Raw genomic sequence first — 23518 nt, 5'->3', positions numbered from 1 at the left:
TCTGACTTGGATTCCTTGGTTTTATTTTGAAGTTGTAGTTACAATTGGCAGCAGTAATATTGCTGTGTAAAATGTTTTCTTTTTTTCATACCACAGTCGTGATATGACCAGTGCCTCCTAGATATCAAGGATTTGTGGGGAATGCGTAGTATTTTTGTTTCTATGGTCTGAGATGAACATGCACATGCCCTTTTATATACATCTGTTTTCCGAAGTTGGAAGAATTTTGGTTAGGTGAGGGTGAAGTTTAGGTTTTAAATGCTGTGGCCCCATTAAGGAGAGTTCTATTGTTTCCTACCCTGTAAGGACACAAAGTAAGGGCAAATCCAGTATTGGACAACTATCGCTGGTAAAGGATAAGTGGGGGGGGGAAATCTACCTAGTTGGGGGGGGCGCAAACCCTTAAAACTACGGGAAATATCTATTGGCCTGATTAGAGGGGTGCAGTATTTAGGAGGTACATTCAGTCTGGTAGTGTAATGGCTGTGATCTGTAGTAGGTATGTACTGATGTACTGGGATGTGCCACGTTAGTATCCAAAGTTGCAGTTGAACCTTTCTACCATTCATCATCCTTAGCGGGTTGTGTTATTATTGGAAGGGTGGTCCTGTCACCTCCCGCTGGTATACCTCTCAGAAAAGGAGCTCATGGTATCTCATTGCTGTGTGTGAAAGTGATGATGTGGTTTCCCTGGAAACACCCTGCAACTTCTGCAGAGATGTGAAAAGTTTATAGAATGCGACGGCGTTCTTCACGGTGAGTGTTAGACATTTCATCGCTACCGGGAATCTAGAAAGGCTGGCAGGTGGATTCCATATTGCAAGATACAGTCAAGTACAGTAGCATTGGCAACCAATTTGATTTTAGAATTTCTAGTCCTGATTTCTAAGTTGTCCGAAGATTTTTGCACCGGTTTCTCTGCAACGTTCACATCTAGTCACTGATCATACTCTATCAATATCTAGATTGGTGGGGTGTTTTTACAAAACGATCTGGCTTTTAAAACTTAACTGCAGGCCCAATATACTTGTGGAGCTTTTGCTAACACATACAGAGGTAAATGGGCTTGAGATACAAAAAATTTAGTGCCAAAGTCTCTGTAAAGCTCCTCCTTCTCCCATGCACTGGCCTAACCTGTGCTCCCTTGCATCTCATTCTTTCACAGCTGGTGAGAATACCAGTTATCGTGGATTGTGGGGCCTGCTACCCTGCGACACTGCCCAGGCTTAGCGGCCATTGGTCAGCTCCAAGGTGGGATGTTAGACAATGCTGATGTCAGTGCTGGCTGCCAGAGAGTGCAGGTAAGGTGAGTATATGTGAAGAGGGATGTCATTTGCAGATACACTATCGCAGGGGTGTTGAACTCCATTTTCATTGCGGGCAGGTTCAGCATTATGGTTGTCCTTAAAGGGCCAGCTGTATATTTAAGACATATATATATATATATATATATATATATATATATATATATATATATATATATATATATATATATATATATATATATATATATATATATATATATATATATATATATATATATATATATTTATATATATATATATTTATATTTATGCAAGGCTTTTTTTTTTTCTTCAAGAGAATAGGTGTACAAACGCAATCATTCCATTCCCTGCCGAACCGCGTGGAATGGTGGGTGTGCAAATTACACTTACAGTGGGGGAACCTTAAAGGGGCAATAATACCATCTGTTTTGTGATTTGTGCTGTGTACAGTAGGCAGGGTGTGGGAGGGGGGGGTGCACTGTGTACAGAGGGCAGGGGTTTGGGGGGAGTGCGCTGTGTACAGGGGGCGGGGTTTGGGGGGAGTGCGCTGTGTACAGAGGGCGGGGTTTGGGGGGAGTGCGCTGTGTACAGAGGGCGGGGTTTGGGAGGGGCGGGGTTTGGGGGGAGTGCGCTGTGTACAGGGGGCGGGGTTTGGGGGGAGTGCGCTGTGTACAGGGGGCGGGGTTTGGGGGGAGTGCGCTGTGTACAGGGGGCGGGGTTTGGGGGGAGTGCGCTGTGTACAGAGGGCGGGGTTTGGGGGGAGTGCGCTGTGTACAGGGGTGGGGTTTGGGGGGGAGTGCGCTGTGTACAGGGGTGGGGTTTGGGGGGAGTGCGCTGTGTACAGGGGTGGGGTTTGGGGGGAGTGCGCTGTGTACAGTAGGCGGGGTTTGGGGGGAGTGCGCTGTGTACAGTAGGCGGGGTTTTGGGGGGTGCGCTGTGCACAGTAGGAGGGGGTTTTGGGGGGGGTGCGCTGTGTACAGTAGGAGGGGGTTTTGGGGGGGGTGCGCTGTGTACAGTAGGCAGGGTTCAGCTCTTTCACAGGCTATCCACATATTACTTTCTCCTCTCCCCCTGGGTACAAGGGCCACCTAAAAATGACCTGGCATGCCGGAATAGTGCCCGTGGGCCTTCAATTTGACCCATGCACTATCATGTCTCTACACGTGCTTAGTTGCCAGTGTCTTGTTAATGAAAATGCTATATAAATAGAATTGTAAATGGCATCTGCTGGCTATTATCATGTTGAAGGACCTTGTACATGCTAAACACGGCAGTCCCCCCCCATAGAGCAATCTGGTTCTTATGTGCTGTACAAGTATATAGAGAGTCTCTGCTCTGTAGCCTGCGTTGCGCTTGTGGTGAGGAGTTCAGTGTGGTTTACCTGCAGTGCAGTGAGTGGATGTTGCCGCAGGGATTGATTGCTTCGCTGATTTGAGACTGTACTGCTTGGAGTTCTAAGGAGCCGGGGAATGCTGCCATCCTCTGACAGTTATAGTTCCGTGATTTCCCCCCTATTGAGTATGATGGAGATTCCTGATTGTAATATTAATTTTAAAAAAAATACGTTTGTTTTGGTATGTAGTTTTGTTTTCTAAATTGGTTGTGTGTGTGTGTGTGTGTGTGTGTGTGTGTTTTTTTAATTCCAATTTTTTTTTTTTTTTTTGTCTTTTCAATTTACAAAATTGGTACTCTCCTCTGTTGCTAGGCAACAGTCGGCATCCCAGAAGTAAGCTGATTGCAGGAGATGTGTATGACCAGTCTGGCCAGAAGGTATACCACATGTTTCTATAGCAGCATCACCGCTATCCTGATTTAAACGTATGCAATGAAGTAATAGCAGACTGTAATAGATGCTGCTGAATATGGACTTGTGTCCTTTACTAAGTATTGTAGTTGCTGAGTTGGTGGGGTGTTTTTTTTTATTTATTTATGTTTTTAATTATTCATTTCAATTTAATTTTGGTTTATTGGTGCTATTTTCTGCTGTTGGGATTGTGTTGGCTGTGTAGCAATAATTTCCCTTTTTGGGATTAATAAATTATTCATATGCCGTGTACACACGGTCGGATTTTGTGACGGGAAATGTTTGATGGGACCTTGTCGGAAATTCCGTGTGGGGGCTCCATCGGACATTTTTCATCGCAATTTCCGACAAACAAAATTTGAGATCTGGATCTCAAATTTTCCGACAACAAAATCCGTTGTCTGAAATTCCGATCGCGTGCAAGCAACTCCGACGCACAAAACTCGACGCATGCTCGGAATCGAGCAGAAGAGCCGCACTGGCTATTAAACTTCAATTTTCTTGGCTCATAGTACATCACCACGTTTTTAAAGAGGAAGTAAACCCTGATGAGTTTACTTCCTCTTTGATTCCCTGCAAAGGTAAAGCATAATGGACTACTATGCATATATACACATAACCATTATGTGTTACTTACCTGACAGAGGAACCAGCGAAGTCACCGATGTCCCCTGTAGTTCCGAGCGTCCATCTTCTTGGTGGGTCTCGCCGCTCCGGCACTGTGATTCGCCGGAGTAGCGATGACATCACTCCCGTGCATGTGCACGGGAGCTGGCATGTCGCCGCGATCTGTGGCTTACCCAGTGCGCCTGCGCGCCGCTGTCTATGGCGCATGCGCCGTAGACAGCGGTGACTGTCTTCAGGTCAATATCTCCTAAACCGTGTAGGTTTAGGAGATATTTCTTGGACCTACAGGTAAGCCTTAATCTAGGCTTACCTGTAGGTCAAAGTGGTTTGTAAGGGTTTACAACCACTTTAACGTTCGGCATTTCCGACAAGATTTGTGTGGTTGTATGTATGCAAGGCAAGTTTGAGCCATCATATGCCAGAAAAAAATCCATGGGTTTTGTTGTCAGAATGTGCGATCGGAGTCTGACCGTGGTGTACGCGGCATGATAGTCGATGTTGCCAGTTTATCTAAAAAGTTTTGTCAGTTGAGGCTAAAAAAGAGGCCTTCAGTCTTCTATGCAGCAGCTCTTCCAGGCTTGTTTCACTCTTCTCAGACTTTACAAATGTACAAGGAACCAGTTTGTTGGGTGAAAATTTTTGTGTTGTTGGTTTTCATCTATTTGTAGTTGTAGAAATATCTTTCTTTCATTTCTCTTGACCCGAAAAGATTCGGAGATGTTCATCCAGGCTTTGCTAACAGGTTTCAGCAAATCATTTTTGTAGTAGAGTCGCTGCTGCTTTATTGTGTAATATTTCTCTTTGATCCGGGACAACGGTGACTTCTCCACATGATGAAATCTGGTGTTGTGTGCCGGGTGACGTACACCTTGGGTTCTTCTGATCATCTTCCTCAGAAAACTGAACCTGGCTTAGAAATAAAGCGCACACCTCTCTACCTTCTCTCTCCCATGTATAATCCTCCAGGAGCTCGCTCCTGTTTACTGCGCGGCTCTTAGGATTTGCACCTTTTTTTTTTTTTTTTTTCCTTTGGTGCGTTTTTGAATGGCCTGCGTGTTGCTGTTTGGAGAACCTAAGGCTCGTTTCACATAGGAAAATAAGAATCCAAATTTTTAGTCAGTTTTCCAACTAATCTAATCTAAAGAGATTTGACATGTTAATCGTGGCTGGGGGGGAAAAAAAAAAATCTTAATGTGGTAAGGATGAACTTGCCCTGATTTTAACCACTTCAAGACGGCAATATGTATATGCATTGTGAATATTGAAGAAACAATCCAACAGTGTGGTCGGCTGCTCCCATGGGAGACTTTAAAGCGCCCATATCCCTCCGTGCTTTTGCCCACAAGCGATTTGCATACGCGAGTCTCGCACACATATATAAACGGTATTTGCACCACACATGTGAAGTATCGCGACAAACGTTTTGAGCGAGAGCGGTCGTTCTAGTGCTAGACCTTGGAGAAATGTAAAGCGTTCCCTATGGAGATTTTTACATACCCTAGTTTGTCTCAATTCCACGAGCGTGCACAATTTTAAAGCCTGACATGTTGGGTATCGATTTACTCGGCGTAACATCAGCAAATACCATGCAATATTTAAAAATAAAAAATTGCAGCGATCGCCATTTTATTCCCTAGGGTCTCTGCTAAAAAAAATATCCAATTTTGGAGCAGCTGTGTATGGCAACCAGTCAACTTCTAGCTTGTTGTTGTGTTTTTTTTTTTTTTTTTTTTTAAGCTTAAAGAGGAAGTAAACCCTGATGGGTGTTAGTTCCTCTTTGATTCCCTGCAAAGGTAAAGCATAATGGACTACTGTGCATTGCATAGTAGTCCATTATGTGTCACTTACCTGACACAGGAGCCAGCGAAGTCACCGCTGTCCCCTGTAGTCCGGAGCATCCATCTTCTTGGTGGGTCTCCTGCTCCGCCACTGTCATTCATCTGAGCCCCGATGACGTCACTCCCGCGCATGCGCACGGGAGCCGCCACTCACGGCATATCGCCGTTAACTGCGCGGCGATCAGTGCGCCTGCACGCCTGTCTACGGCGCATGCGCCGCAGACAGCGGTGCCTGTCTTTGGGGAAATATCTCCTAAACCGTGTAGGTTTAGGAGATATATCTTGGACCTACAGGTAATGTAGGTCAAAGTGGTTTGTAAGGGTTTACAACCATTTTAACTGAACAAGTTGAAGATAGGAGCTGATTGGTTGCCATGCACAGCTGCTCCAGATGGTCTTCTCCAGTTTTGATAAATTCCCCCCTATGGCTATTTTCACACTGGGGCGTTGTGTGCGCTGGTGGTAAAGTGGCGCTATATTTAGCAGAGCTATGCGGCTGATAGCAGTTTTAACCCCCCACTAGCATTCGAAAAAGGGTTAAAACTGCCGCTACATCAGCGCTTTGCAGCACTGCCCCTTTGTTTTCAATGGGAAGGGGCACTTTAGGAGCGGTAAATTCACCGCTCCTACAGCGCTCCAAAGATGCGGCTTGCAGGACTTTGTCTGCCCTGCTTTCACATTGGAGACGCAGCAGCGGCTGTTTCAGGGCGACTTTGCAGGTGCTATTTTTAGCACTTTGGCTCCTGCAAAGCGCCTCAGTGTGAAAGCAGCCTAAGTGTCTGCTTGCCATAAGGACTCCTTGCCTTCCTTTTTTTTTTATAAGATGCATGCACATCTCTCAGTACATTCTTGGCGCACATCATAAGGAGGAATGAAGCACTTGGGTTACTAGCCTGACTTATTGAGACTGCCAAAGTCCCCAAATCTGAAAAAAAAGCCCAGAGACCTCACATCACGACTCTGCAGGGGAGATAGAAATGGTTCAGTTCCACTTTAAAGTGTGTGTGTTTTTTAATATTTATTTGGACTCCCTAGGTGGGTCATGACAGTGGTCACCAACCCTGTCCTCAGGCCCCGCTAACAGGCCAGGTTTTATGTATTATCTTGGGGAGATGCAGACTAGAATACTGCAATCACTGAGCAGCAAATTATATCACCTGTCATGTATTTCACTTATCTTGCAAACCTGGCCTGTTAGTGGGCCCTGAGGACAAGGTTGATGACCACTGGGTTATGGTATAATGTACTTGTTTTCACTGCATATTAGCACACTATGGCAGACTTGCCTGTCATAATGCGTCCTTTGGTGCCCCCGCTGTCGCTGATCCCTCAGGTCCTGGGTGTTTCCCATCTTTGCCCGGTCTTCCTTTGGGGTTCTGGGTTTTTGGCCACTTGACTGGCTAGGCCATAATGACATCACTCAATGCATAAGCACAGGAGTTGCAAGATCTCAGCACAGGTCGGGTACCGTACATGCCTGCTGAGCTGCGCATGCGTGGCTCTGTACGTGACAGCTAACAGGTGGGAAGAAGCAGAAACGATAGACTGGTGAGGTCTCTTCTGTCATAGCAACCTTGCTTGTTAGGTTATTATAGGCTTTAAGTGGTATTAAAGTCTCTTTAAAAATTTCTAACAGGTGTACATTCCCTACTGGAACACGTGTTTTTAAAAATAACTTTGAAGAAGTGCAGCAGGGTTAGATTCCCTGTGAGGTTTCTATTGCTTTCTGTGTTTAAGTATGGGGATGTCTCCTTCCTACCTGATGACTGTTGTCCCTGGTGCAGGATGGGAAATTGTCACTAACACCAGAGATTAGAGCAGGGATATGCAATTTGCGGACCTCCAGCTGTTGCAAAACTACAAGTCCCATCATGCCTCTGGGTGTCATGCTTGTGACTGACAGTCTTGCTATGCCTCATGGGAGTTGTAGTTCTGCAATAGCTGGAGGTCCGCTAATTGCATATCCCTGGATATCATGTAAAGGGAAAATTTGTGTTGACAAATTGTCTGAGGGGATAGCCCCTCTTCCTGCTGTGTTTTAAGGACTGGGAGTGAAGGGGTGGCTCCCTGACGGGACATACAACCACTTTAAGCTTTTTGAAAATGCAACATGTGAAAAATAAACCAAGCCTAGTGAGAATGTACACACAGCTGTAGCCGGGTCCAAAATAAGGGAGAAGGATGTTTTGGTTTGTATTTTTGTGCTTTGATTCTACAGCTGTGGCCAAAAGTTATGAAAATTTTTAGATTTGTGTCATTCTCGCAAAGTCTGCTGCCTCGGCTTTTATGATGGCAATTTGTGTATACTCCGGAATGTTAAGTTTCCATCGACACCATAGATAAAAAGATCAATCTGTAAGGAGGTAATTCTTCCCAATGATCACAAGTGTGGGGACCGTTCTTCCCAATGACCGCAAGTGTGGGGACCGTTCTTCCCAATGACCGCAAGTGTGGGGACCGTTCTTCCCAATGACCGCAAGTGTGGGGACCGTTCTTCCCAATGACCGCAAGTGTGGGGACCGTTCTTCCCAATGACCGCAAGTGTGGGGACCGTTCTTCCCAATGACCGCAAGTGTGGGGACCGTTCTTCCCACTGACCGCAAGTGTGGGGACCGTTCTTCCCACTGACCACAAGTGTGGGGACCGTTCTTCCCACTGACCATCACCCCTAATGTATCATGAGTTGTATATTTCTAATTTTTAGCAGGGGTTCCCCCGAGACCGGAGAACTATTTCAAGGGTTCCTCTGTTGAAAAGGTTGAGAAAGGCTGCTCTACATTATTCAGGGTCATTTATTTGGCTGAATGAAACGGCCTATATTTCTTTAGTAAATCAATCCAAATGTGTGTTTTTGTTATGTGACTGTGTTCATTCTGGATATCGGTGGCTATGATTGTAGGGGGAGAGCAGAAGGGACATTTAGGGGTGTTGTCTACCAATAATCAGAGGTGTCTTGTTGTCTTTATCATCCAAGCTAAGGTTCTGCTGACTCTTAAGCAGCTGATAGATTATGCAATTTTCTTTCCTTCCACCACAGAAAGAAAATTGCTTCATCTCTCTCTTCCCTTCCGTAGCACCGCTGTGTTCTGCCAACGGGGAGCCGTCCCGGCCAGCAGAACACTATGATCACTGCTGGGGGTTATAGCCGCAGGCAGTGGTCGCTTGAAGAAAAAATAAATAAAAAATCTAACAAACTGGTTGTGCTGAAGTCAATCGATGGATTGAATTCAGTACATGTATGTATGATGTATCAAACCTCGGCTGGTCCCTGTTAAGTGGGCCAAGATTTGATGCATTTTTCGCCGGCTCTAGTGGTTTGTATGCCATCACCTGTATCGCCATAGATCTTATTACTCCCAGTGTTTTCATTGTTTCCAGGCATGAGTCCATTGGAGCAGTGTGTTTAACCACTTACAGACCGGACCATTTTGCTGGTCTAAAACCAGACCACTTTTTGCGATTTGGTACTGCGTCGCTTTAACTGACAATTGCGCGGTCGTGTGGCGTGGCTCCCAAACAAAATTGACGTCTTTTTTTTTTTTCACACAAATAGAGCTTTCTTTTGGTGGTATTTGATCACCTCTGCGTTTTTTTATTTTTTGCGCTATAAACAAAAATAGAACGACATTTTTGAAAAAAACGCATTATTTTTTACTTTTTGTTATAATTAACATCCCCCAAATATATATATATATATATATATATATATATATATATATATATATATATATATATATATATATATATATATATATATATATATATATATATATATATATATATATATATATATATATATATATATATAAATAAAAAATTTCCATCGGTTTAGGCCGATATGTATTCTTCTACATATTTTTGGTAAAAAATCACAATAAGTGATTATTGACAGGTATCATTGCCATATGTAATCAGTGCCAAGTATTAGTGGCATCTGTCATCAGAGCCACGTCGGGGTGTCAGGTGTCATTGTCCTGGTGCTCCAGGGCCTTCAAAAGTGTAATAGTAGTCAACAAGTTAGAGGTGTCATTTATGCTCCTAGACCACATGATGGCACTCCCTGCATGTTGGGCCTCCCTATGTGACCAGGCTGTGAAAAAATCCCACACATGTGGTATCGTAATACTCAGGAGGAGTAGCAGAAGTTATTTTGGGGCATTATTTGTGGTATACACAATTTAAATAAAAAATCTTAATTTTGCAAAGAATTGTGCGGAAAAAATGACAACATCAAAAAGCTCACTATGCCTCTTACTAAATACCTTGGAAAGTCTACTTTCAAAAAAGGGGTCATTTGGGAGGTATTTCTACTTTCTTGGCTTGTTCGGGTCATAAGAAATGTACATCAGATGTGATCAATTTTGTGCGATTCGCACCACAGCTTTCACAAAGACCAAATAATATCCACTAATTTGGGTTATTTTTACCAAAAATATGTAGCAGTTTAAATTGTGGCCAAAATTTATGAAGAAAAATTAATAATTTGCAAACTTTTATCACAGAAAGAAAAATGTTTTTTTTGTTTTTTTTTTCTCAAAATTTTCGTTATTTTTTTTCATTTATAGCGCAAATAAAAAACCCCAGAGGTGATCAAATACCACCGAAAGAGAGCTCTGTTTGTGGGGAAAAAAAGGACAAAAAATTCATTTGGGTACAGTGTTGCATGACTGAGTAATTGTCATTCAAAGTGTGAGAGCACCAAAAGCTGAAAATTGGTCTGGGCAGGAGGGGTGTTTAAGTGCCCAGTAGGTTAAACTTGTGATCCTAAGCCAGAATTTGTATAAGTGTAATGTCAGTACCCAATGGCATTCGATGCCCACCCTGTGTAAAGGTTGAATATACATTGAGCTCTATATACAGTACTAGGAGAGATAATGTAGAGTGATAGGAAATCTGTGACCATAAGCTTAAGACAGTATTTTTCCGAAAATTACTCTTGGTTATATTTTACTGGCTATGTAAGGCTGCTTTCACACTGGGGCGAGAGCAGCGTCGGCGGTAAAGCGCCGCTATTTTTAGCGGCGCTTTACCGTCGTTTTAGCGGCGGTGCGCGGGCGCTAGCGGGGTGGTTTTAACCCCCGCTAGCGGCCGAAAAGGGGTTAAACCCGCCCGCAAAGCGCCGCTGCAGCGGCGCTTTGCCGGCGGTATTGCCGCGGTGTCCCATTGATTTCAATGGGTAGCAGCGGTATAGGAGCGGTGAATACACCGCTCCTTCACCGCTGCAAAGATGCGGCTGGCAGGACTTTTTTCACCGTCCTGCCAGCGCATCGCTCCAGTGTGAAAGCCCTCCGGCTTTCACACTGGAGTTAAAGGGGCCGGTTTTTTTCAGGCGTTACACAGGCGCTATTTTTAGCGCTGTAACGCCTGAATACCGCCCCAGTGTGAAAGCAGCCTAAGGGCTGACAGTTTGTGTTTGTTTTGTTTTTTGTTTTTTTGCATGTTTCTTAACCAGCTCTGTCTTCTCTTTGCCAGGTAGTAAAAATGTTCCAACTTCCTGTAAATAACCTTGGCAGCTTACGGAAAGCCAGGAAGACAGTGAAGAAGATCCTGGGGGACATTGGCCTCGAGTACTGCAAAGAGCATGTAGAGGTGAGTCTTTTCCTGGGTCTCTATTACACCTCCTCATTCATCTTCAGAAATGTTATCTAGCATGGTAAAGTGATATTGAACATTGTTATACTTGCCTGCTCTTTGTAGTGGTTTTTGCACAGAGCAGCCCAGATCCTCCTCCTCTCGGGTCCCCTGCCGGTGCTCCTGGCTTTTCCTGCCCTCAGCTTGCAATGGCGGCCAACCAGAGCTGACGTGCTCCTGAGCCCTGCTCTGTGTGTCCCTTCACATACAGAGCCGTGGCACAGCCCCACTGCACTCTATCCTCATTGGCTACGATTGACAGGAGGGGGAAGCCAATGGTATCCACTGCTGTCTCGGCCAATAAGGAGAAAGTACCTGGAGAGCCGAGGCTCTCGTGCACATTGATGGATCGCAGTGGGGTGGGGGGTGGAGAGAGGCTGCTGCACACTGAAGGTTTTTTTATCTTAACGCATAAAATGCACGTTCTACCTTTTTTTTATAACCACTTTATAAGGACCTGACCTGAGGAATCTGTGCCCAAAAAAGCAAGCATAGGTTAAAAGGTCAGTCACCATTATAGTCTGTGGTTTTCCTGCAGCTGATCTTTCCCCCATGACAGGTTTTATCGTGCCTTATTCTGTACAGTCTGTGTGGAGATGGCAGTCTTGGTAATGAAGCAGAGCTTTCCACATGTTAGGGCCGTTTCACACTGCCCCGCCGCACATTTGATAAAGCACTGCTTTTCGTGCGGTTGAGTTGTGCTTTTTACATAGACTTCTGAGAGGTCCTGTGGTTTTGGTGCAGTTTCCGAAAACGCACCAAAACTTCTGCATGCCTCATCTTTTGGTGCAATTTCTGAAACTGCACCAAAACCTCCAAACATTGTAGAAGTCTATAGGCTAAGGCGCAGCTGACCCACACTAAACCCGCAGGTTAGCTGCACTTGGTCTAGAGCACAGCGGGTCAGTGTGAAGTCGCCTTTTTAGAGCTCCCTCCTAATAACTGGTGGGGGAACTATAAAGAAGCATTAGGAGTGGTGCAGGAAGCACACATCCAAAGAATGCATGAATGAAGCAGGAAATTCTTGTACTGCTCGTGCCTGCTACAGCTTTGTCTCCAGCAAGGAGAACTGTGAGCAACACAGAGGTGACCTCTCCCTAATCCGGTGAGACCAACAGTCGAAGGCAGCAGTTCTTTAGATTTCACGCTTCAGATATACAACTATGAGGTTCAAGGCATAGCCTCTCGGGGGATCAGGAAGGAATTTTTTCCCTTGCTTTAGCAAATTGGATCATGCTCTGCTGGGGTTTTTTGCCTTCCTCTGGATCAACTGTGGGTGTAGAATTGGGTATATGGGCTGGTATGATAGAGATATAATATATATATCTATATCTATATCTATATATATATATATATATATATATATATATCTATATATATATATATATATATATATATCTATCTCTATCTATCTATCTCTGACCGCAGGTCAGCCTGTATTTGTGGGAGGAGTCAGGCTGCATAAAGCATATATATATATATATATATATATATATATATATATATATATATATATATATATATATATATATATTTTTTTTTGTGGTTGAACTGGATGGACTTGTGTCTTTTTTCAACCTGACTAACTATGTAACATGTCAGGAAGTACACTGCTACTTTTCGGGTGGGGAAAAAAATAACTTTTCAGGATTTGGCATAGTAACTTTCTGTTTCCTATGAAGAATTGCATTCTTTCTCAGATTTTTTTTTTTTTTCAGTCCTAGTCCACTTTTTTCATAATTTAAAATTTTATGTATTTGATTTCTAAAGCAAGTCATCTGTATGTTAATCTACCGTCTGCATGCATAGGGCTGCAAAAGTCTTGCAAAAATCTTGCTAGTCTGAATGCTGTTTAGCTACCCTCCCTCAGATCTTCATCTTTTTCTACCTAACACTTGGAGTGATTGCATTGATAATGGAACACCTAATGTCAACACAGTGTGCAGAGTAATGGCGTTAATTTACTAAAACTGGGGAGTGCAAAATCTGCTGCAGCTGTGCATGGGAGCCAATTGCCTTCTAATTTTAGCTTGTTCAATTAAGCTTTGACAGAAACACAGGAAGCCGATTGGTTTCTATGCAGCGCTGCACCAGACTTTGCTCTCCTCCTCCTCCAGTTTTAGTAAATCTACCCCACTGACTGCATAGTGGCCCTGGGAGGAGGTGAAGACCATTGACCTTTTTTTTTTTTTTTTTTTTTTTTTTTTTTTAAAGATGGCAGGATTAGAACACCAAGACAGATTTTCTGGATGTGGTAGATCTAATCAATGGGCGCGTGAAAAAAAACAAATCCCCCGAGGAAATTGTTCTGTCTTCCAGTTTGAAAATTTTGCACACAATTCTTATTTTTAGCAATCTAATGGTGAAGTTGGAACGCAATAAAGCCCAACTCCATTTGGGGGAGAGTTAAAAACTAATAGTGTTGCTGGCTGTATGGAAAATATTTGTTTTGCGTGTCCTTTTTTTTTTTTTTTTTTCAATAATAAAAAAAAATTAGAAAAAAACAGAAACTAGTGTTGTTGGTGCTAACAAATGGGCACTACCCCCACCTATAACTGTCCGCCGCAGCAAGGAGCACAGGGAAGGGCAACACCCTTCAAACAAAACCAAAGAAAATTCCCAGCTCAATTCACCAGCCTGCTTACAAACAACCAAATTGTCCAGTTTGCTTTAAAAACAGGTTTCGTTTGCAAATGCATGCATAAGCTACAGAGGCCGTGTCACGGCACCCCATTATTATCTGCAGTCCTAATGGTGTTATCGCTGTTTATGCATTCATATGGGAAGTTTTCCTTTTTGTCCATGTGATGACAGGAAGAGAAATGAGGAAAACTATTCACGGCTGGAAGACCGGTGATGATATAATAACATGCGCAAGGTTCTAACCCCCTCCCCCCCACCTTAGCCAATGCAACTACGCTTTTAAAACTGATAAAAAAAAGAAAATTGCTGCTTTCCAGGGTTTAATAACGCCCAGCGTCATTTAACTAACTTCATGTAGATACACGGCAGGATTGGTCTGCCCATGAAGAGGGGAACAACCAACTGTGCGATGGCTGGAATGGGACTACATTTTTGTTTGAAGTTGGGATGTTTTAATAGCTTGTAAACCAGAAGATTCTTTTTGCACCTAATTCTGCTGTTGACAGCGGTATAAAAATGATGATGAGGCATTTGCTTCCAGTCTCTTGTAATTTGTTTATGCTGGAAATAGTCATGGGTGATCATCTAGTACAAGGTTTCTCAACTAGGGTTCCGTAGAACCCTTGGGTTCCTCTAGAGCAGTGATGGTGAACCTTGGCACTCCAGATGTTTTGGAACTACATTTCCCATGATGCTCTACTACACTGCAGTGTGCATGAGCATCATGGGAAATGTAGTTCCAAAACATCTGGGGTGCCAAGGTTCGCCTTCACTGCTCTAGAGGTTGCTAGGGGTTCCCTGAGCAATGGTCAATTTCTGCCTCTCAGGTAAGTTCTCAAGGACACCATTGACCCTTTTTAGTTATCTGTAAGGGGGTAATTCCTCCCAATAATCACAAGTGTAAGAAGCATCCTTCGCATTGACCATCACTCTGATGTATGATGAGCTGTAAATTTTCCATTTTTAGCAGAGGTTCCCCAGGACCGGAGAATTATTTCCAGGGTTCCTCTGTGTTGAAAAGGTTGAGAGAGGCTGATCTAGTACATACTGTCATACATTGCTTGCACACTCATTACTGTTAAATTATTATTATTATTTTTTTGTATCATTACTATAAGAAAGTTGTGTGTTTTTTTTTTTTTTTTTTTTTTTTTATTTGAATTTTTTTATCCTACTACAAAGTGAGGGCAATTTCGCGAATTTTGTACGTGTTAATATTGCTGTGTTTTTGTTTTGTTTTTTTGTCAGGAATTTAAGCAGTTTGAGCCCAATGACTTCTACGTGAAGAATACCTCCTGGGACGATGTAGGACTCTATGACCCATCGTCGACTAAAAATCAGGTATGTCATTTTAATGCAATTGTTATGCAAATTCTGACTATTATTCAGTCATCTGTGATCAATTTGTTTTTTATTTTCTGTTAACAATCCTACACCAGTAGGCAGATTCCATAGTGCAGTCATTGTCTCCAGTCCTTTAACAATATCGGGCTAAATGCCCGTCCTTGTGCGACTTGAGTCACGATCAAGCTTGCATAACCTAGCGGTCTAATTGGAGGTTAGACTTTCTCGGTCAACTCCTGATACATATCAGTAAGACTTTGGATAAGTTAAAGTGGTTCTAAAGACTGGAGATTCTTTACCTTTAATGCAGGGGTCTGCAACCTTTTTGCACTTAAAGCACCCTGCGTCACTTTTGGGTAAGCCTAGAATAAGGCTTGCCTAGAGGTAGTGGAAATATCTCCTAAACGGCGCATATCCCCTCCTGCTTCTTGGGATAACAGTGGCTTGGCCGCGTCAATTGTTATCCCAAGAAAGCCAACCACGGCTCTAAAAAAAAATAAAAATAAACAGTACCGGGGTGTTGCAGGCATCACCCCGGCTCAACCTCTTCAAGCTGAGCTGCACATTTGCGTACAGTTGGCGTAAAGAGGTTAAAATTGCCGGGTGCAGATGTATTAATCCCCCCCGCCGGTCACATTTGACACTTTTTGGGGGGGGGAGGAGGAGCTGCTACCTGTGTTTGACATGTACCCATCCCCCGTCATCAGGCCATTCACAAAGCACTTCACACATTCGCAGTAGGGAATCTGAGAGCGGATTAAAAAAATAATCTGGGGTGTTCTAATATTAAGAGTCAGCCGCTATCATATTTGTAGCTGCTGACTTTTAATTTTTTGGTGGGGGGGCTGGAGCTCCGCTTTTAAGGTAAGAAAACCATCTGTGCAGTATCCCCTCCCCCCAGCCACCATCTATTCTTACCTGAGTGTGATCCGATTCAGCAATGTGCACGAGAGCAGTGGCTCTCGCCGCTGTCTCCCTCATTGACTGATAGTAACAGCAGCCCCAGTGTGAAAGAGGTCTTGAGTGTTAATGTGGGATTTTTTTCAAATTAACTGAGTTATTTAAAAATGCTCCCTGTTGGCTTTAGGTGTACTGGTGACCCAGTTACCATCCAGCAAACGTTTGTCGCCTTCTCCCTTCATGTGTGGGTTTTTTTTTTGGGATCGTAGACATGAGAAGCAGAGGAGACTTGTTCTGTTGCAGGCCTTTCATGCACATGACTATTACTAAAATAATGTGAAAATGTCAGCTGAAAGCGATCAAGGGAGCGATTGTGCATTTTCAATGAGTTCTTGTCGTGTTATCTGATGCAGTTTACTGTATTTGTATAGTTGTAGTTTCTTGCTGTGTGTAGATGGGGTGGTCAAGTTTGTATCCTAGCAATGCAACTGTTGGGGGGGAAAAATAGAAAGTCGCACAGGCTTTCAATGAGGCTGTGTTCACCAAATGCGCTAATGTTACATTATAAGAGTGGTTTCACACTGCTGGCGTCGGTAAAGCGGCGCTATTTTTAGCAGCGTTATTCAGCTGCTAGCGGGGCAGTTCTAACCCCTGCTAGTGGCCAAAAAAAGGGTTAAAAACGCCTGCAAAACGCTGCTGCAGCAGCGGTTTGCCGGCGTTACTGCCCATTGATTTCAATGGCCAGGGGCGCTATAGGAGCGGTGTATCCACGGCTCCTATAGCCGCTGCAAAGGAGCTGCTTGCAGGACTTTTTGTGACACCATGCCAGCGCAGCACCCCAGTGTGAAAGCACTCTGGCTTTCACACTGGGTTTGCAGCTGAGGCTTTTTACAGGCGCTATTTTAAGCGTTAAAGCGCCTCAAACAACTCCAGTGTGAAAGGGGTCTTGGGCCCACTGTGTTAAAGGATAAGTTCACCTTTTAGAAAAAAAAAATATAATGCACATCTTTTTGCAGGTAAAAAAAGTTTTTTATTTTTTTATTGGGAGCCTGGAAAGCATTGCACCCATGATCAGCAGATCGTGGGTGCAATGAAGGGCTCTTGTAGACTTTGTGTAAGCTGTCTTGGCTGTACATCATGCGGCCAAGCAGTTACACACTTACAGGAAGCATCAATGAACTACCACAGCGTTCAACGGCACTCTGGTAGTTCATTGAGAATTAGTAGCTGACAGCTGCAAGGGTTACCGGACCTTGCAGTTTTCTGCATTCGCAGAACTGTGTGAATGAATGATGTGGGCGGAGTCCTGCGCTGCCACATTTTTTTTTTTTTGCAGATTGCGATAGATCACACTTGCCCGTCACTATGGGGAACTGAGGGGGTGTCGGGGCTGGTAGATTTGTAACATGTTACACCCTGAATATGGATGTAACGTTGCAAAAAGTTAACTTCTCCTTTAAAGTGGTTGTAAATCCTTTTGCCTAAGCTTTAAAAGTGTTCCACCATAATTGGCAAAAAAAAAAAAGCCTCATATTTTGTTCTTCAGTTAAGAAAAACTTTTTCTAAAGTTGGGATGTAGTAGTAATTTGTACTTTCTCCTTCCTCCTTTTTAGGACTACCGCACCAAACAGTTCTGCTGCAGCCAATGTCCATTCTCCTCCAAGTTTTTCTCTGCGTATAAAAGTCACTTTCGCAACGTACATAATGAGGACTTTGAGAACCGCATTCTGTTGAACTGTCCGTACTGCACATATAACGGAGACCGCAAGACCTTGGAAATGCACATTAAGGTGTTTCATGCCCCCAGTGCACCGCAGCCCAACCCACCTCTCACCACTTTCAAGGATAAAAACAAGTACGAGAGCCTTAAGCCGAAGCCGACTGACAGCGTGGAGCAGGCAGTGTATTATTGTAAGAAGTGCACTTACAGAGATCCCCTCTATGAAGTGGTGAGAAAACACATATACAGGGAACACTTTCAGCATGTTGCGGCGCCATATGTCGCCAAGTGTGAAAAATCCGTTAACGGTGCGGTGTCTTCAGGCGCAAACGCTAACGATGAAAGCAGCATTCAGTGCAAGCGCTGTCGGTTCATGCCGAAGAGTTATGAGACTTTAGTCCAGCACATCATTGAAGACCACGAACGCATTGGGTACCAGGTCACAGCTATGATAAGCCACACCAACGTGGTCGTCCCCAGATCTAAGCCATTGATGCTGATAGCACCAAAGCCACAAGAGAAGAAGCCCCTTGGCATGCCTCAGCGAATGGGTCCAATTACGCCAGGGAACATTCGACCTCTTCCTTCACAACAGATGGTCAATAGAATTGCGATACCAAAGCCGTCAATGAATTCCAACCTCATGACTAACATGCACATGCAGCAGAACAACTATGGCGTTAAAGGAATCGGACCAGGCTATGCAGTTGGCCAGCAGATGAGGATGGGTATGGGTGGCAATGCATCTGTTTCTATCCCTCAGCAATCCCAGTCAATGAAGCAATTGCTTCCAGGTGGCAACATCAGGCAGTACCCACTGTCAAATGACCAGAGATCTCCTGCTCCACTAAGGTACTCTCTTCAGTCTGGAAACTCTGCATTGTCAAGTAGCCATCTAAAGCCTGCTTCTATTACTCCGCCCCATGTAGCCTCCCGTGGTATGGTCCAGACAAGTGCAAAGTCTCCAGGGGCTGCTTCAGCAGCTGCAGCTGCTGCTGCCGCCGCCGCCAATTCCACCTCGTCTACCCAGAAGTGGAAAATCTGTACCATCTGCAATGAGCTATTCCCTGAAAACGTATACAGCATTCACTTTGAGAAGGAGCACAAGGCAGAAAAGGTGCCTGCGGTAGCAAACTACATCATGAAAATACACAACTTCACAAGTAAATGTCTATACTGTAACCGATACTTGCCAACTGACACTTTGCTAAACCACATGCTGATCCACGGCCTGTCCTGCCCTTACTGTCGATCCACCTTCAACGATGTCGAGAAGATGGCTGCTCACATGAGAATGGTTCATGCCAATGAAGAAATGGCGCCCAAAACTGATTCCACGTTGACTTTTGACTTAACGTTACAGCAAGGCAGCCACACAAATATCCACTTGCTTGTCACCACATACAATCTACGGGATGCTCCGGCTGAATCTGTTGCTTACCATGCTCAAAATCAACCAGCGGCTGCTCCTCCTCCTCCTCCGAAAGCCCCAGCAAAGGCTCCTGAAAAGGTGGAGCCCGCAGTCAAAAACTCGCCACAGACTGCTGTGCCCTACAAGAAAGATGTAGGTAAAACTTTATGCCCGCTCTGCTTTTCTATCTTGAAGGGTCCTATTTCGGATGCTCTTGCCCACCACTTAAGAGAGCGGCATCAAGTCATTCAGACCGTCCATCCTGTCGAGAAAAAGCTCACCTACAAGTGTATCCATTGTCTTGGCGTGTACACCAGTAACATGACAGCATCAACTATCACACTTCATCTTGTGCATTGCCGAGGTGTTGGAAAAACCCAGAATGGGCAGGATAAGAATGCACCCATAAGAATTAATACTACCCATATAATGCCTGCAATGAAACGTCCGAATGACTTTGTAGATCTAGTGAATGTAAAGAAAAGAAGGCCAGACGAGGACCCAGATGCTCCGATTATTTTAGATGATAAGCCCGAGGAACCGCCAGTGGTTTTGGCAGTCGATCCAAAAGGGCATGAAGATGACTCCTACGAAAACAGAAAGACATTCCTTACAAAATACTTCAACATTCAGCCCTATGCTAATAGAAGGGAGATTGAAAAGTTAGCATCCAGTTTATGGTTATGGAAGAGCGATATAGCATCTCATTTTAGCAACAAGAGGAAAAAGTGTGCCCGAGACTGCGAGCGGTACAAATGCAGCGTTCTCCTTGGCTTCAGCATGAGAGAACTTAATAAAGTTGTACACAGTATGGATTTTGGGGCTGAGTGGATGTTTGAGAACATTGACGAATCCCAGGCTGCACCAAACGCAAGTAAAACCGTAGATAAGCGAAAACTTAATGAGTCTAGTTCCTCAGAAGGTTCGGCAAACGCTGAAGAAGATTTAAACGATAGCGTCACTGTCATTGAGCCATCTCCTGAAAAGGATGTCAAAGAGCCTGTGAAATCCCCTAGTACGGAACCAGAACCAGAGCCGAGTCTACCGCAGCAGGCCGAAGAAGAGTCTCAAGATGTCCAAAAGGCACCTGCTCCATCAAAAGCCAATAATCATTCTGACTCCAATGCTGAGATCATCCTAGACAATTCCGACAACGAGCAAGAGAAAGAGGAGCCACCTGCTTCTAAAGAGACAACGCCACCTCCCGACAGCGAACCGGTTTCTCAACAGGTCTTTGAGGTAGAAGACGGCCCAGAAGATGGGCCAGAAGACAGTCCAGCAGAAGAACCAACACCGGTCAAGCCCGAAACTTGGGTCAATGATTCCAACCACAGCGAGGATGCCGGGAGCACCAAGGAAGAAGTAAAAGAACACTCGCCAGAAAGCGATGAGGAGCCAACCAAATGGAAAGAGAATTCCGCAGAAAAAGTCGAAGAGTTCTGGTCTAAAGAAAAGTCGCCGTCATTAAGCAGCTCATCTGCCAATGAGGAGAGTTTGTCAAACCAGCCAATGGATTGGCAGACTGGCACAAACGATAGCGAAGATGGGGATCACTTTAACATGACTGTTGCAGATAAAATGCATAGCGGTCTAGCAGGTGTGGGACTCAGCAGCCAGGAAGTATAGATTCACATGGCACTACTGCGGGCAAACCAGTAGTTTAAACGTTTTTCATTACAGCTGGACTTTTCTCGAACTTTTAACTGTCCCTGAGTTGGCCAGTGACCTGCACGGTTAAAATCTCAGCTGCTGAAATTTATACCCCTTTAAGACCATACTTGTCTAGATTGCTTGTGACTTCCTCAACATCGGGCACGTGCCTGATGTGAAGAGCAACAGTGGATTATACAAAAAAATGCACAGTTGTGTTTTATTCAAAAGTTCTTGTTCCAGCTTCCCAAAAAGTTTTTTTTTTTTCTTCTTTCCATGAAGTTAGTCTTCTGAAAGGAAACCAACAAGCCTCCTTGAGTTGTGGTTTCTAGCAGCTGAACTTGTGTGACACCATCAGCTTTGCATCCTGTCTTTTTTTATTTTTTTTTGGGATACAATTTTTTTTTTCTGCCCCTGTCATGTATTCATTCTGAATAGTTAAAAAAAAAAAAAAAAAAAAAATGTATATTTGTACAGTATTTTAGACTTATTCAAAAGTGAGGCTTCTAAAATTGTTCTTGTGTACCCACTATAGAATTTTTTTTTTCTTTTTTTTAATTTAGTAATGGCCTGCTGTGTAATTAATGCTGTATCTAGTTTACCTAGCAAAAGGCTTGAAACCGCTATAATTCAAGGAGTTACAAAAAAAAAAAACTTAAAAAAAAAACAAAAAAAATTTAATATGTAATTTTGAAGAACTTTAGTTTTTGCACATAATCCGTACAATCTCAGAATGGAGCCTGGACTTTTAAGAGCGATCTTCGGTTGTTGTATTAGAATTATTCTTCCTATTTCTGACCCGTTAAAGGCCCCCCTCCCCCAAATTGACGGTAAGAACTTTAGACAAGCTGGTGTTTTGGAGGAGAAAAGTATTTTTTAAGTGCACAAGCGGCCTACCAAATAATTGCGGCATCCTTCCTTTTTTTTTTTTTTTTTTTTTTAATTTAATTTTTTTTTTTTAAGTGCCTCCTCCCTGTATTTTTACTAGGAGGGATTCTGGTGAGCAGAGGCCCGGACTTAGGCACATTTTTTGGCCGCGTGTTGCACCTGAAAGGTAGGTACACTTTATTCTAGGGAGGTCCCAATGCAAGACAAAGTATGCCAGTTATTCATCTTTTGACACCTTTTAAAGAAGAGTCTGTAAAAAAAAAAATATGTATTGTGTTCAAGTACCCAAAACGGAAACACAATGCTGTATTTTGGTTCTTAGTATATTTAGTTCACACCCACCTAGTGATGTTCATTTATACCATCTAATATTTGACACAATGTTGTAGTAGTATTTTGTGATCTTTCTTTCCCTTTGTATTCATTTAAGCATCTAAATAAATAAAAAAAAGCTGTATTGTGCTTCACGTTGACCTTTTGCTTCTGTTCTATGTATTCGTTTTTAAGATCAGGGGTGTCCATTAGCATTATGGTTGCCCTCAAAGGGTGGGTTGCGCTTGTAAGACTAGATGTCCAGAGCACGCCAGCCTCCTGTACGTCGCAGTACACCACCCCCCCTTACCTTGTTTGGGTGCGTTGTGACTACAGAAAGACACAGGATCTGTAGGAGGAGTTCCGTTGTCCTCTCTGTTGCTCACTGTGGAGATGGGGGGGGGGGGGGGGGGCGCAAGCCTCTCTGTGATTGCACAGATAAGTGTGGTATCTGATGGAGGAGTTCTGTCCTCTACTGCTGCAGATGTGTGGGGGATATGTGTTGGACACATGGGGTTTGATTTACTAAAACTGGGGAGTAAGAAATCTGGTGCAGCTGTATATGGGAGCCAATCGGCTTCTTCAATTTTAAGCTTTGACAATCCAACCTGGAAGCTGATTGGTTGCTAGAGCTGCACCACATTTTGCACTCCCAGTTTTAGTATCTCAACCCCCATTGTGGTTTAGATTGTTAAAACAGTAGCTGAACCTCAGGCGGATAAAAAATTTTACACATTTATGCAGCTCTGTTTTCTTTAATACTCTAGGGATGCACCCATACCATTTTTCTTTACAATGAGTAAAAGTACCGATACATACAAGTACTCGCCAATACAAACTGATACTACCGCAACTGTTTTGTTTTAACTTCAGCTGTCAGCAATGGTACAAAGCATTGAAAAGTTATTTACAAATGAAATTTGATTTATTTTTTTGGCGCTTTTTCAATGTGAAATGTGTAAATGTTTATATGTAAAAAGGGTCACTAACAAAGCAAACAAAAAAAAAGTTTTAATTTGTTTATGGTTTATAGAATGTGAACAGAAAAAAGCAGGAAAATAATTAAATGGAGACTAGGGAGTTAATTAAGGCTGATTAGAGTAAATTAAGGGTTATTAAGGGGTTCAGAGGAACATTTGTTTCATCCCTTTTTTGATCTGCAGATGAAGAAACAGAAATATACAAAAAGAAACAATGTTTCTTTTTTATTTTAGTGTTTCAGGGCTGAGTAATGTTGTTAATAAACATTGCCGGCTGTTTATTTTTTTTTTTTTTTTTTCTTTTTTCTTTGACCGCTCCAATTACTGGACTTCTTTAACACTGAGAGCCGTGCCTGAAAGTATTGGTTTCAGGTATTGGTGAATTTGCATGAGTAGCGATACTTGTGCATATACTCGGTATTGGCACCGATAGTATTGGTTCAACCCTTATACCTTTGCTTTCATTATAAAAAAAAAAAAAAAA

The 23518-nt window shown here is 43.4% G+C and overlaps 1 protein-coding gene across 2 annotated transcripts in view; it reads left to right on the top strand.

Moving 5' to 3' along the window:
* The window catches only part of ADNP (activity dependent neuroprotector homeobox), a 44505-nt gene extending 22301 nt beyond the window's left edge, over positions 1 to 22204 (top strand). For both annotated transcript variants that reach the window (XM_077460528.1, XM_077460527.1), the window contains exons 3-5: positions 11028 to 11144; positions 15078 to 15170; positions 17687 to 22204. In XM_077460528.1, coding sequence (XP_077316654.1) covers positions 11037 to 11144; positions 15078 to 15170; positions 17687 to 20830 — 3345 coding nt within the window. In that variant the 5' untranslated portion in view covers positions 11028 to 11036 and the 3' untranslated portion in view covers positions 20831 to 22204. The remainder of the gene's footprint in view (positions 1 to 11027; positions 11145 to 15077; positions 15171 to 17686) is intronic.
* The last annotated feature ends 1314 nt before the right edge of the window (positions 22205 to 23518 follow it).

Source organism: Lithobates pipiens, unplaced genomic scaffold, assembly GCF_037356315.1.
Source record: "Lithobates pipiens isolate NorthernLeopardFrog02 unplaced genomic scaffold, aLitPip1_a1.2 Scaffold_28, whole genome shotgun sequence".
Classification (NCBI taxonomy): domain Eukaryota; kingdom Metazoa; phylum Chordata; class Amphibia; order Anura; family Ranidae; genus Lithobates; species Lithobates pipiens.
Note: the sequence above shows the minus strand (reverse complement) of the source record. Positions and strands in the feature narration are given on the sequence as shown.